The sequence below is a fragment of the Larimichthys crocea genome, chromosome III, assembly GCF_000972845.2.
Source record: "Larimichthys crocea isolate SSNF chromosome III, L_crocea_2.0, whole genome shotgun sequence".
NCBI classification, from domain to species: domain Eukaryota; kingdom Metazoa; phylum Chordata; class Actinopteri; family Sciaenidae; genus Larimichthys; species Larimichthys crocea.
The window spans coordinates 12718477-12731441 of NC_040013.1; the positions used below are offsets into that span (position 1 = coordinate 12718477).

The following is a 12965-nucleotide window of genomic DNA, read 5'->3' on the forward strand; positions in this document are numbered from 1 at the left end:
AAAAAAAAAATTAATTACAAATAAATTAGAATATTTGTGGAATTAATGATGAAGACCTTGGCACATACCACAGCTTTGTGGATTCTGGCACTTGTCTCTTCTTCTTTAGCAGCCAAAGCTTCACTGTGGAGTTTTTCCAGTTTGGCCACAGTTTCCTCTGATGATTTCTTAAATAATAATACAATAATAATAATAATAAATAATATAATATAATAATAATAATAATAATAATAATAATAATATTAGCAATATGATAAGAACACTCAAGGGCACTTTACAAGATGACATACAGTGTCAACAAAATGCATCAAAAGTGAGTGCCTTCAATTTAAGTAGTAATAGTTTAAATGACATTCAGAAGAAGTAACTTCCTGACCTTCATGTGGTGACAACCTCCTGTTTGACTCGTGTGAGCTCCTGCTGCAGACTCTTCCTCTCCTCCTCACTGGCCCGTTCAACTTCTTTGACTTGCGCCTCCAGCTGAACCTGCAGCTGTTTTCGGGCCTCCTCTGCCTTCTGGGCTACACCCAGCGCTCGTTCAAGTTCTTCAATGCTTTAAAAAAAATGAAAACGGAAAAGAAATAAATAAAACGAACATGATTAACACAAAAAAGACACTTTTTTCTGTACACAGTCCGAAATGGATTCCACTCACCTGATTTCTCAGCCTTTTCTTTCTGTTCCTGCAATTCTTCTTTCTGGGCAGTAACCTGCTGGAGCCTGGAGCGTAGCGTGCCACCTCATCTTCTTTCATTTCTAATGTCTCATGCATCTGCCGCTTTGTCTCCGCAATGACCATTCCCTGAAAGACACGAACCCATACCTTTTAATAACTGCATGGTTCGAGGAGACAAACTGACACTAAAATTGATGTTGATCTGATAAATACTGTAATCTTTTCAGAATTGTGTTCATTTCATAATGTTAATACTGTTAATTTAAATTACATTAAAGTTAAATTTAGTGCGAAGCTGCTTGTATTAAGACATATACACCAATAAATGTATAAAGTGTGGCTTATTTTGTTAAAGGACCAATCCATCAATTTAGAATCACACTTTCATAAGTTGGGACTGGTGAGAAACAAATCACATAAATAATAATAATAATAATAATAATAATATTAATAATAATGATAAGAACACTCAAGGGCACTTTACAAGATGACATACAGTGTCAACAAAATGCATCAAAAGTGAAGTGCCTTCAATTTAAGTAGTAGAATAGTTTAAATGACATTCAGAAGAAGTAACTTCCTGACCTTCATGATGGTGACAACCTCCTGTTTGACTCGTGTGAGCTCCTGCTGCAGACTCTTCCTCTCCTCCTCACTGGCCCGTTCAACTTCTTTGACTTGCGCCTCCAGCTGAACCTGCAGCTGTTTTCGGGCCTCCTCGGCCTTCTGGGCTACACCCAGTGCTCGTTCAAGTTCTTCAAATGCTTTTAAAAAAATTAAAAACGGAAAAGAAATAAATAAATAAACGAACATGATTAACACAGAAAAGACACTTTTTTCTGTACACAGTCAGAAATGGATTCCACTCACCTGATTTCTCAGCCTTTTCTTTCTGTTCCTGCAATTCTTCTTTCTGGGCAGTAACCTGCTGGAGCCTGGAGCGTAGCTGTGCCACCTCATCTTCTTTCATTTCTAATGTCTCATGCATCTGCCGCTTTGTCTCAGCAATGACCATTCCCTGAAAGACCAGAACCCATAACCTTTTAATAACTGCATGGTTCGAGGAGACAAACTGACACTAAAATTGATGTTGATCTGATAAATACTATCTCTGTCTTTTTCCCTGACTCAAGCTCTGTGTTTGTAATTGTTTTTGACGTTAAGTGCTTCCAGCATTCCTCACGCAGTGCGATTAAGTTGCTGTCCATCCTGCAGAGCTGGGGTCAAAGTTTAAGAGGAACAATATGGGACTTCAAGGTGTCTGACTTCTTTGCTCAGAGTAAAGTAAAAAAACATGTCCAGCTTTCTCATACAACTAAATCTGCAAGGCCCTCAATCAAGATGTGACTAACACCTGAAAAGAAATATCCACCTTGTCCTGCTCCAGCTGTTCAATAAGGTTCTTTGCATCACGCAGCTGAGTGATCAGCTTAGTCTTTTCTGTTGTGTGCAGCTCCTATAAACACAAAAACATTTGACAGAATTACAAATGAGGATTTCATATTATTCCAACTTTTCACAGGGCATTTCCTGAAGATAATCACATCCTGGATATGCTTTGGTCAGATAACTTCAATATGAAAAGTTTGCTGCACCTCCCAGGATGCCTCACCCACAAACCCAATGACCAGACAGTGTACACAAGCCCAGCTAAACCAACAAGCTGACCTTAATTACAGCCCAGTTTAGCATCTGTGGCATGTAGCAGCCATGTCTCAGTGGCAGTGCTGTGTAACTAGTGGTTGGTAAACAGGAAATGCTGGGCTGACTGTATTTCTTAGTCGTTTGATCTGTGTGTGCAACACGGCATGGATGTATTTGCATTCTTTGGATTCATATTATCTAGAAAACAATGAAGAGAATCTAATTTGACTGCACATATACAAAAAAAAGGTCTGGAATAGTAAACAGACGGTCTGTTTTATGGGCTATTTTTCGAAGAAAGGGATGAGCACAGCACGCCCAGCAGTTCCAGGATGTCTTCATGCTGCTTATAAAAGGGTTAAATGCCTTTTGACCTCTGTTTTTCCAGAGACAGGAAAGGCCTTATTTCCAAACAGCGTACAGATCCAACACAAAAATGATGGCCAAAAAAATTAATTAACGTCAGTCAATCAACATACAGTCATAGACAAGCTGTCTATTATGACAGTGTCTCTGTAACAACAAGCATCTGTTATCAGTCTCTGCAAAACATCACAGCCGCTACGGGCAAGCTAAACAAGCCAGCCATACCACTGAATCTAAATGTTTTGAAATCAATGAAAACAATGGTTCAGTCATGTCACGCTGACATGAACCCTCGTTCTGGAGCCCGGCCAGGGAATCTGGATGTTTCGGACTCTGAGAACCAGAGTAAACCACTGTGTCACTCAGATAATGAAGTCACATTATCAGTGGACCATAAAGCCTCTGGCAGACATTTTGCAGCACAAAATTAATGACCCTAAACAAACTGTCCAGCCATTTGCTGCATCTCATCCAGCTCCATTTTAATCAAACCTCAAAATTACAGTTTACCGCCACATCAATTTCTAGTGAGCGGGAACTCCAGGAACTTGCTCTGAAATATGGTTACTTTGTTCTTTTGAACATAGTTTACTGTGTAGAAGTAGATATTATCTAAAATTTATGAGATATGGCCTAATATTACAATGTGACAGTGGTCGACACTCAAATAACATTGCTGTTAAACACAGGTTAGCCACCTTAATCTTCTCCAGCTCCTGCAGCCTCTCCTGCAGCTGCTCCTGCAGAGTTTCATTCTCGGTGCCCAGCTGGGCGCTCCGCTCCTTGTGTGTACGCATCACTTCTTTGCACTTCTGCAGGATGTTTTCCTGCCTCTTCACTCTCTTCTGCAGAGCCTCCATGACTTTGGTTGGATCACTGCTGCCCTCTCCTGCCAAGACAATGAAATGCACTGGTTCATAAAAAGTAACCTTACACTCAAATAGAAATGCATCTTGTTTAAGTTTCACAGCCATTACTTCATGTTTTTGTGTTGCTCCCCACAAAGCTTTCCTACCTTCAGTGACTTCAGACTCTACTCCTTGTTTTGACGGACTTTGTGGTGAAGAGTCCGGAGCATCTTCAGATTGAGGAATGTCAGCACCATCAGAGACCCCCTTGACACGTTTCTTTAAGAGAGCAACCTGTTGGAAAGAGCAAAAAACACTCAAATAAAACCCAAATTTTACATTATTCTCTTACATTTTTATTTTGGGTTTATTTATATTGTTTTGCAAGAGACTGACTTAGTAGGTTTAAGGTATTATAACACAACAAAGTGTTATGTTAATAATATAAAGATAAATCCGGTCTCTGTCTGGTCAATTCCTGAAGTAAAATAAGCTTATAGAATAAGCTTATAGAGTAATTAACTTCAGTTTTTTTTTATTATATTTTCTATTTCTTTCTTCATCAGCCATGTTTATTTGAGTACTTCAGAATACGAAGAGCACATGAGTATATGTTCATGTGTGGCAACCAAACATTGTATCATTGTGTTTCATGCATAAAATAGTTTTGTCATTATGGTTATTGTAGCTTTTCAAGTATTTTTGCCCAACAATAAGTCATACTGTGTTGGCTTTTGAAATTTGAAAGCTACTGCTGCATCCTTTGTCGCACATAAGAAAACATATCCATGTACCAACACTCACCTGTGTTTGGAGTACAGTGATCATCTGGTCCTTCTCCTCCAGTGCAGCATCAAACTCTTCCTGTAGATGTTTCTTGGCCTGCTGGTCCATCTGAAGCTCCTAGAGATCATTCGATATGCTCACTCACATGTAAAGCTTTAATCAAAACAGGACAGGACAGATACTGACTGAGAGAGACATCAACATTCATAACATATAGCCATACCTCCCGCAGCTCCCCTATCCTGCGGAGAGCTTTATCTTGACTCTGACTGAGGATAACCTGAGGGGACAGAGAACACACAACATCTGATTAGGTCTGGATGCTACATTTTTGTTAAAAAAAAGTCGCCCTAGAGAAAGACATATCAAAAATAAAATATTAGCCAATGTGACAGAAGAAATTACCTGCGTTTTTTCTTTATCTCGCTGTACTGTTCGGTACGCAGTAACCAGCTGCAAGGTTTACGAGTGGAGGTGAGAGATAGAGGAAAAAAAAACATGAATGACGATACATCAATGTCAAAATACAGACCCTATTGGTCAGATAGATTAATCTAATCACTATATATCATAAATAACAACATTAGATGACACACAGTGTAATGTTACGATAACAGCAGTAGTGCAAAAAGCACTAAAGAATCATTTTGACTGCTACTCTTAAACTCGTCTTACTCGTCACACACGTCTTACTGCTGTGATAAGCCTTACGGAGCTTAACTAGCAGCACACTGTCTAAAATATTGCCACAATTTAAGATAAGCATCAGCAGCTTGTTTTCTGGGTGAGTCCATGCTTTCATCGGGTGCGGCTCTTCACCGTAATGGAGGTTATCACCATAAATCATCTTATTTCTGTAATCATAACTAAACACTCTCTTTGTGACTCTCACCTCTGAGTACTTCCCTCTGTACTTTCCCAGGCTCCTCTCCACTCTAAGCATCCGATGCAACAGCTGCTCTTTGGAAAGAGACTCTGCACTGCCTGGTGGCTCCTCAGCCTCGCTCTCGATATCAGAGGGGGGGTCATATGTTGGGGTGCCCAGGGACTCGTTTTCTCCTAAAGGTGTCAGGGAGTCACGTGATGAGCTTCGGACCAGGTTTTCTTTAGAGGGGGAGCGGAACAGGTTTTCTGCCCGACTGGCGCCGCCACGAATCAACGACTCCATTGAGGGAACCTTTAACTGCAGCTTCTGGGCAAATGACTGCGTCTCCTCTCTCTGTTGGGAGGATCAAGAAATTGCATAGAAAGCTCATTTGAAACCAATCAAAGAATGAGCTTAACTTGAAGATCAAAGAAACGGCAGGAGAAGATTGGGTTATAAACGTACGTGAGGAGAAGCACTTCCATCCCCATTGATGCTACCTCTGGGAGATCTCGCTGGTCCTTTAGGGGCACCCTGAGGATTAAAAAGACATTATGAGAGGGAGGAAAACTGTGCCTGCGAACTTGTCCTGGGCCAGTTAGTCATCCATACCCAGCGTGGCTCTCCCTGATTACTCTGGAGGGAGCAATATTAGTATTGCTGGGAGCAATGCAGGGGCAATGGGTACCCTCATGCAACTTGGAAAAAACAGAGGGGTTAAATACATAAAGGAAGGCATCTCTACAGTACATTAAACAAAAAGGGTTAAAACTAGAGTCTACAGAACAGCCATGAGGTCAAACAGACAGTTAAAGTCAAGTAGGAGAGCTGGCATTTGAATTAAAGATGCTTGGTAGTGCCATGTGCAGCTATTTTACAAGAGCACAAGAGAGTCATAATTATTAATCATTAAGAGAACGTTGAGCAGCTTAGTTGGTTTAGTTGACTTGTTAGAAGCAGGAACAGAGTAAGCAAATTTTCTCCTCCCTTGTCCGGCTCCGAACTACTCCTTCCTCTGGATTACTGTGCAAAACTTTCAACATTTCTGTCCTGTTTCTTGTGGAAATGTTCTCACGGTGGTCACTCACAGGGTTTGTTTCAGTCGGCTTGCAGGTTAGGAATAGGTCTTTTCTATACACCTAAATATTTCATTACTATTTTTGTCTGTTTCTTTGGGTAAAGTGAGATAGTGATGCCCAAGAACAATATATTAAACGCATTTTTCTACAGCATATCGGGGCTGATGTTTGATTGATTTATTGAGTGTGTGAATGCGTTTGTGCTGGGGTCAACAGAGCTAAATGAACATAAAAGAAGTTAGTGATATGATCTACAATAGATGCTTAAGAGTTTGTAATAATGATTGAATAACTGATACTTAATTAACTTCAACCTCATTGGTTTAAATGAATAAAGGACCAAAAACACAGAATACTTACTGATGTCCTTCACTACTTCACCATGTGTCCTCCCGTGTAGATGTTTGTCACCTTTCCCTACAGTAAACCAAGACTTAAACACCTCTACTGTGTTTCAGTACTTGATCTTTGAACACTCCACTTACCTCAAAGAAAACAAATGATTGATTCAATTCAAAGTGCCTTTGCTGCTATAAATACTGTGACTCACAACAGTAATTACGACTATCTTGATCAAACACCGACACAAACATAGTTCCAAGAGACAGAAGGATTTCCATAAATATATCTCTGGTCAAAAGACAAACATAGCTGGCTGTAAACATGTAAAAATCAAAATGAATGAGATCATTTTGATGCGATTGCTACCACTGGATTGAGCATTAACATTTTATGGAGTGATATTTTAATAAGATGTAGATGAAACATGACAAAGACACTGTGAGGGATTTAAGATAGCTGTGGTTCATCACAAGAGATGATGACACCAGTCGTATCTGTAGCTGCAACACGTCAAATTCTCCAGACTGTCATGCAGGAGTTAGTTTTAAAATAAGACGTACATTACAGGAACTGCAAGTAGCTGGCCAAATCCACTTTACAATGAGCTGTTAGTTTCTGGTCAAAACACAAGCATCTCTTTACATCAGACGAACATTTTACCTTACGTTACATCAAATATATCATTTTGACAGACACACAGAATGAATGTGATGTATGTGTTTTAAATCTGTATTACAAATGATAAATAGTTATTTAAAATGTTGTTTTCCTCTAGTTCTCTTACTGCCTCCACATATGAACACACATCATCTCATCCTTTGAGGCATCTACAAAGGTGCTCTGGTCTGGTTTGTTTACTTGGAAGAGTTACAAGCACTGTAACACATAAACAGCAGAGAAAGCCTGCCCACTTGCTTATGAAATGAACACTCAACTCTCCAAATAAACAGACTTGTGGGGAGAAGGGACAAAGGCCATCAGGCAACATAACAGGATGTTGAGGGTCTATAAAGCAAGCAACTGAGGATACCTAAAGACAAGGGGGCAATATTCAATCCTGTGACAGATAACAAGAACTGAAAGATAGGGCAATAAACCAACAAACGGCAAAAGCACACAAGCTTCTATCCCACAATGAAAACCATAACTCCCATTAGATGCAGGGTTAGCCTAGATATGAGATGCCTTCTTGATGCTAAATCCAAAGGAAACAGGAGACAGAGAGCAGGGAACAAGCTGTCCCTACTCGGGCCACAGTCTTCTACCGATTCCCCAAAGGCACGGAGACGGGAGGAAGGAACAGGGCAAGAGGAGGAGTAGGAGAAAGAGGAGGAGGAGGAGGAAGAGACAGGAAGTGAGGACAAACTCACCACACTGGCTACCTGGGCCGTTTTGGGTCGTTTTGAATGGTCCAGAGCAAAGATAGTATACTCAGAGAGAAAAGCGGGCTCTGCTATCATCCCGGCCAGCATCTGACCCCGTCAGTGCAGTAATGGGACGAAAGGTGGGGAAAGGAGAGGAACACAGAGAGCAATGAGAAAAACAACACCATGAGTGTGAAATAGCGTTGGAGGGAGTGTCTGGCCAGACTGTCCAGAAAAGGCTGGCAGAGAGAGACTGAGATGAATGGAGAGAAAGAGAGAGAGAGAGAGAGAGAGAGAGAGACTACATGGGATAGGAAGAAAAATAAGAAAAAACGGGAAAGTGAAACACTCAATCAACATTAATGTCATGGGTAACAGTTTGACATCTCTGTGTGTATTCTTAAGTTTAATCTGCCTCCAATAATCAAATAAATACCCTCAGAGATGTCAAAGTGTTAAAGATTCGTGAGGTGAAAAAAAGATGCTGCGATGATAAGAAGCTTCTAAGTTGTGGGCACGTGAGCCCGAGTTACAACAACACACCTGGGCCTCCGAAGTATAAAAGGGAGAAAGTGACCTGACCAAAAAAAGGGGCTCTGTCACTGCTCTAGTTCAATGTGTGCAGTGTAAAAATGTAGAAATCACGTCATGGACGAGTAATTCATGGCCTGATTTGTTTTATTTTTTTATTTGAAGATCAAACAGTAAAGACTGTAAACATCCATGTCTAAGCTCTGAAACGAGATCATTAACAATATGTTGCATCATCAATCTTACGGTCACGGTCAGTACCTCATTGCTGGTCTACGTCCGTCTAATGAATCAAAGAAGTCTTGCATAAACATGCCCATATCCACTGGGGAAAAACATTGCAACAAATCACCAGAGAAAGAAAAAACATTGAGAGGAGGATGTATCAATTATTCATGCACTGGCTGAAATATGGTCTGCTCTACACGGTTTAAATGCCCTTCCTGATGTCTCTTTTGGGTAAGCAGTTTCAGTTCAATAGAGAAAAATAACCCGTGTTGTGTAAATAAATAGCTATTGTATGATATTTATGTTACAAAGCTTTTTAAGAATTAAAAAAATATATATAGGTTGCTTACAGCACTGTCTGATCGCCAACATTTATCACAGTTATAACAATGTTACTCCAGCTCATGTGCTCTCATGAATTTATAAAGGACCCCTTGGTAATGGTAATAAATAAACTGTCATCTGCTGCCTGAAGTAATGGAACTGCTACGATTCAGGAAATACACTTAGAGTCTTTTATTATATTAACAAATCATGTCTGTGACGGAGATTTGAGGTTATTTCAGCTTAATTTGACAGTAGTAATGATTCGTGAACATTAATATTCTACCATCTTCAAAAAACTGACACTACTCGGTCACTGATTTACTTTCACTTGGCACAGCAATAATCAAGGCACTGATTTGTTATTGAGGCAGCTGTAGGCGTAACAAAACACATGACAGAAACATTACTCTGCGTTGGAAATTAGAGGAAAAAAGCTGGGGAGAGAACAGGTGCTCTCTGCAAACATATGGTTGACACAGGCTGACACCGTGCTCACCTCTCTGTCACTGGGAGTGGGCGAACCATCGTGGTATAACGGAGGGGTTTGGCTGCTGCGCCGGTCTCCACTGCCCGACTGTTAAAATAAAACAACATATTTGTATCAAAAACACAGAACAGACTATCATAATTATGCTCTTCTTTAAAGGATTTGGAAGATTTCAAGTCTTTTGCTTCCCACGTGGACCGCTTTAACACCACAGCCTAATCTAACTTTTCTTGTCATCGTGCCGCTGTTTGTCAGTCGTCGCCTTTAAATCCAATCAGCTTTACATGCTGGTTTTGAAGCAAGACAATGAGTGTCATGAAGTGCAAACACAAACAAGCTGACAGGTGAAAAGTCACGTTCAGATGAACTCAAACCATCAATAAAAAGTAAAATGTTATGCACCATGGAAAAGGGCTTTTTACACCTGAAGTAAATGCCAATAAATGTAAATGCCACGGTATGTGTGTGTCGGATCTTAGGGCTCAAACAAATAATTTATGACAACATAAATGTAAAAAGTCAACACTTGCAGAATATTGTCAAACAGAAACAGGTTGAACCTGAACAACAGGGTTATTTAATACATTGCAAACAACGCTGAGATGAAGCAGCTCCTGAAGTAGCGATGATTATTGATTCTGACACATTTCTGACCTTTTCGTATCATTGTACTACGATGGCTGTCAAACACAGCTGCTAGCCGACATCCACCCACAGCCAATAAATAAATAAATAAATAAACGACACGCCCGTGTACATGTTGTAATATTTCTCTGCAGGGCTTTGCCTACAGAGAAGTTCACACTTTGCTGCCTGTTGTTTGTTTTAAGCTGGGACGACGAGATTTACCAGTTTACAAGTTTACCTGAACGCATCTCAGCAGCTGATGACAGCTAAGTGAGTTAGCTACATGACCGAGCCTGGTGTGACCAAAACAAGTTTTAACAAAAAGTTGGCAGCTTAGTATCGTAGCTCACAGATATATATCACTCAACACGGGCCATAACTTCACAGCTATCGTCCTTGGCAAGCAGCTCAGCAGTGTAAACAGAGGTTAGCTTAGCCAACAACCTAACCTGGGCCTGTTGTGGTGACTGCGCACTCCTCTGCGGCGACTGCTCCTCGTTTATCCTCTGCTTCAGCTTCTTAAACATCTCGTCACGCTGATGTAGCAAACAGCCGACGAGCAGACGACTACAATCCGCGGGGGGGACGTGTTTAGTTCTTGCACCAGCCTGACATCCAGTCCTGCAGGGCGAGACTTCCTTGTTCGCTTTTGATTTCCAGCAGGTGACCGAGCTCTCTGCGCATGTGCGGCCAACGTGGAGGATAAAATGAAACGTCAGAGTTAAAGGGCCAGCCCGAGCTGATTCACCTGCAGCGCCCCCACTGGAGGACGAGCGGCACTGCTGTAGCTCTGAACACGTCCCGCTGCTGTTACAGGTATTTATTTAGTAACTGTAGCTCTGTGGTAGTTTGGAGTTGACATAGGCCGGCATGGAAATTATTTTTATTCAACAGAAGTTACATTGGACTGGTTACTTTCTAATATAGTTTTCTATTTGTATATAACGTTTTTATTTCTACAGTCACTTTCTATTTTTATATAGTTTTTGTATAGATGTTTATACAGAGCCCCTAATATTTGCAATATTTCGCAAAAGTACATTTTTTTTCCTTCAATGTCCCTTTATGGGCTCCGTATGTTTAGCACGGGTTAACTTCTTAACACAGTTATATATTTATTTTCTATGCAAATGTTTAATTCCCCTGCACATTTTTTTTTTTTTACTTTTTGAGTTTAACTCCTCTGCATATTTTTAATTCCTCTGTACATACAGTATTTAAATCCTATGCAAATGTTTAATTTCTCTGCAAATGTTTAATTTTGCTACAAATGTTTAATTTCTCTGTACATATTTAAATATAGATCTACTTCAGGTTAATTTTAACGTATGGATACTGTGTTATAGATTAATTCTAATGTATGTTCCATGCATGTTTGCTGCTACTGGATGCTTGAATTTCCTTCGGGATCAATAACGTGTCTATCTATCTATCTATCTATCTATCTATCTATCTATCTATCTATCTATCTATCTATCTATCTATCTATCTATCTATCTATCTATCTATCTATCTTGCATGGCAGCCATGTTATAACAGGAAACTCCCAGGTGCATTAATGATATCTGCACTTGCGCTTGCACTGTTTATGCTTGTCTGCTGTCACTGTTACACTCAATGGAACCGAGCCATTGTTACAGTTATGTCCACCTGTTGTCCACTTATTTTGACATTGTTATGCTTTACTAGACAGTGACAGCTGTAGAGATGGACAGAAATTCAGGGGAGAGAGACATGCAACAGAGGACCAAGGCTGAATTTCATTTGTCTGATGTCAGAGAAAATAATACATGATTGTATAAGGTCCATCTCTGCCCTCGAAATGGAGCAGGGGGTGGATACGGGGTGAGGGTTGCCATGTTCAGGCATCTCACCCCCTTCTGGAAAGGGACCAAGGTCAAGGCAGCACAATAGTGCCCTATGTTATATCGTATTAGGATCTGGGGAGCAAATTTGGGTCACAATCATTCATTGTGGATTCTCACTATACTCCATAGGATGTTAAATGTGTCTATGTGGGCTCAGGGTGGATGGAGAGAGTTTTCTACTGACGTATCAAAATGTCTGTATTTTTGGTGAAGATAAGCAATAGGCTTGTACTCATGTAGGTAGAATTGCCCCTGCTGTTTTTTGTTTTGTTTTTTGTCCAGTGGCCATCTCTCATAGGAAAGCTGATATGTTTAAACATAGATGTTGAACAGGATAGGCAAAGAGAAGGCAGAAATCTGAAAATGCATGAAAAATGGCTTGACATGTAGACTGACTGTGGCAGTGGCAAGGCTAAGTACTTATAAACGTCCTGATTATTGAGAAGAGGTGCAGATGGTGCGACTTGGCTCTGACTCAAACTCAAGTGTCCTTGGCAATAGTCCCACGTGTGAGCCACCACTTGTACCTTGTCACATTGTTGCACTTTATACTACACGACCTGACTTCCTAAAGGCCCTGTCAAACTTTTCCTTTTTCCAAAACATTTATTGCCTCTAAACAACAAATTGGTCTCCATGCATTACTGCAGTTATGCTTCAAACTTGCCAAGACAAGAATTTTAGAAGCAGCTCATTGCAAGCTCTCCTGTGCAGAACAAATGTGCATGAGTTTGCAAATCTAGAATAACCACATAGACATGAACTCTGTCCTCTCATAACACAACACATACAAATGCAGATCAGAGTGTTGCTTTATATTAATCTTGTATTGGTGCATATGCATTTCTAAAGATAGAAAGTCTGCATGTTTGCTCTTTATGTGAGTCATAGTGTGTCTGTAACAGAAGTTGATAGAAAAGATCACAG

At 40.3% G+C, this 12965-nt stretch overlaps 1 protein-coding gene across 2 annotated transcripts in view; it reads right to left on the minus strand.

Annotated features, from left to right (window-relative positions):
• The window catches only part of golga4 (golgin A4), a 23396-nt gene extending 12526 nt beyond the window's left edge, over nt 1-10870 (minus strand). The window contains exons 1-14 of one of the 2 annotated variants that reach the window (XM_027275745.1): nt 10620-10870; nt 9553-9630; nt 7977-8078; nt 5651-5719; nt 5213-5539; nt 4726-4773; nt 4544-4600; nt 4339-4437; nt 3702-3828; nt 3385-3575; nt 2049-2132; nt 1547-1694; nt 1262-1440; nt 69-167 (exon numbers count right to left, since the gene is read on the minus strand). In XM_027275745.1, the coding sequence (XP_027131546.1) occupies nt 69-167; nt 1262-1440; nt 1547-1694; nt 2049-2132; nt 3385-3575; nt 3702-3828; nt 4339-4437; nt 4544-4600; nt 4726-4773; nt 5213-5539; nt 5651-5719; nt 7977-8078; nt 9553-9630; nt 10620-10697 (1686 nt within the window). In that variant the 5' untranslated portion in view covers nt 10698-10870. The remainder of the gene's footprint in view (nt 1-68; nt 168-1261; nt 1441-1546; nt 1695-2048; nt 2133-3384; nt 3576-3701; nt 3829-4338; nt 4438-4543; nt 4601-4725; nt 4774-5212; nt 5540-5650; nt 5720-7976; nt 8079-9552; nt 9631-10619) is intronic. The other variant, XM_027275751.1, reaches the window with a different exon arrangement.
• Nucleotides 10871-12965: the final 2095 nt, after the last annotated feature.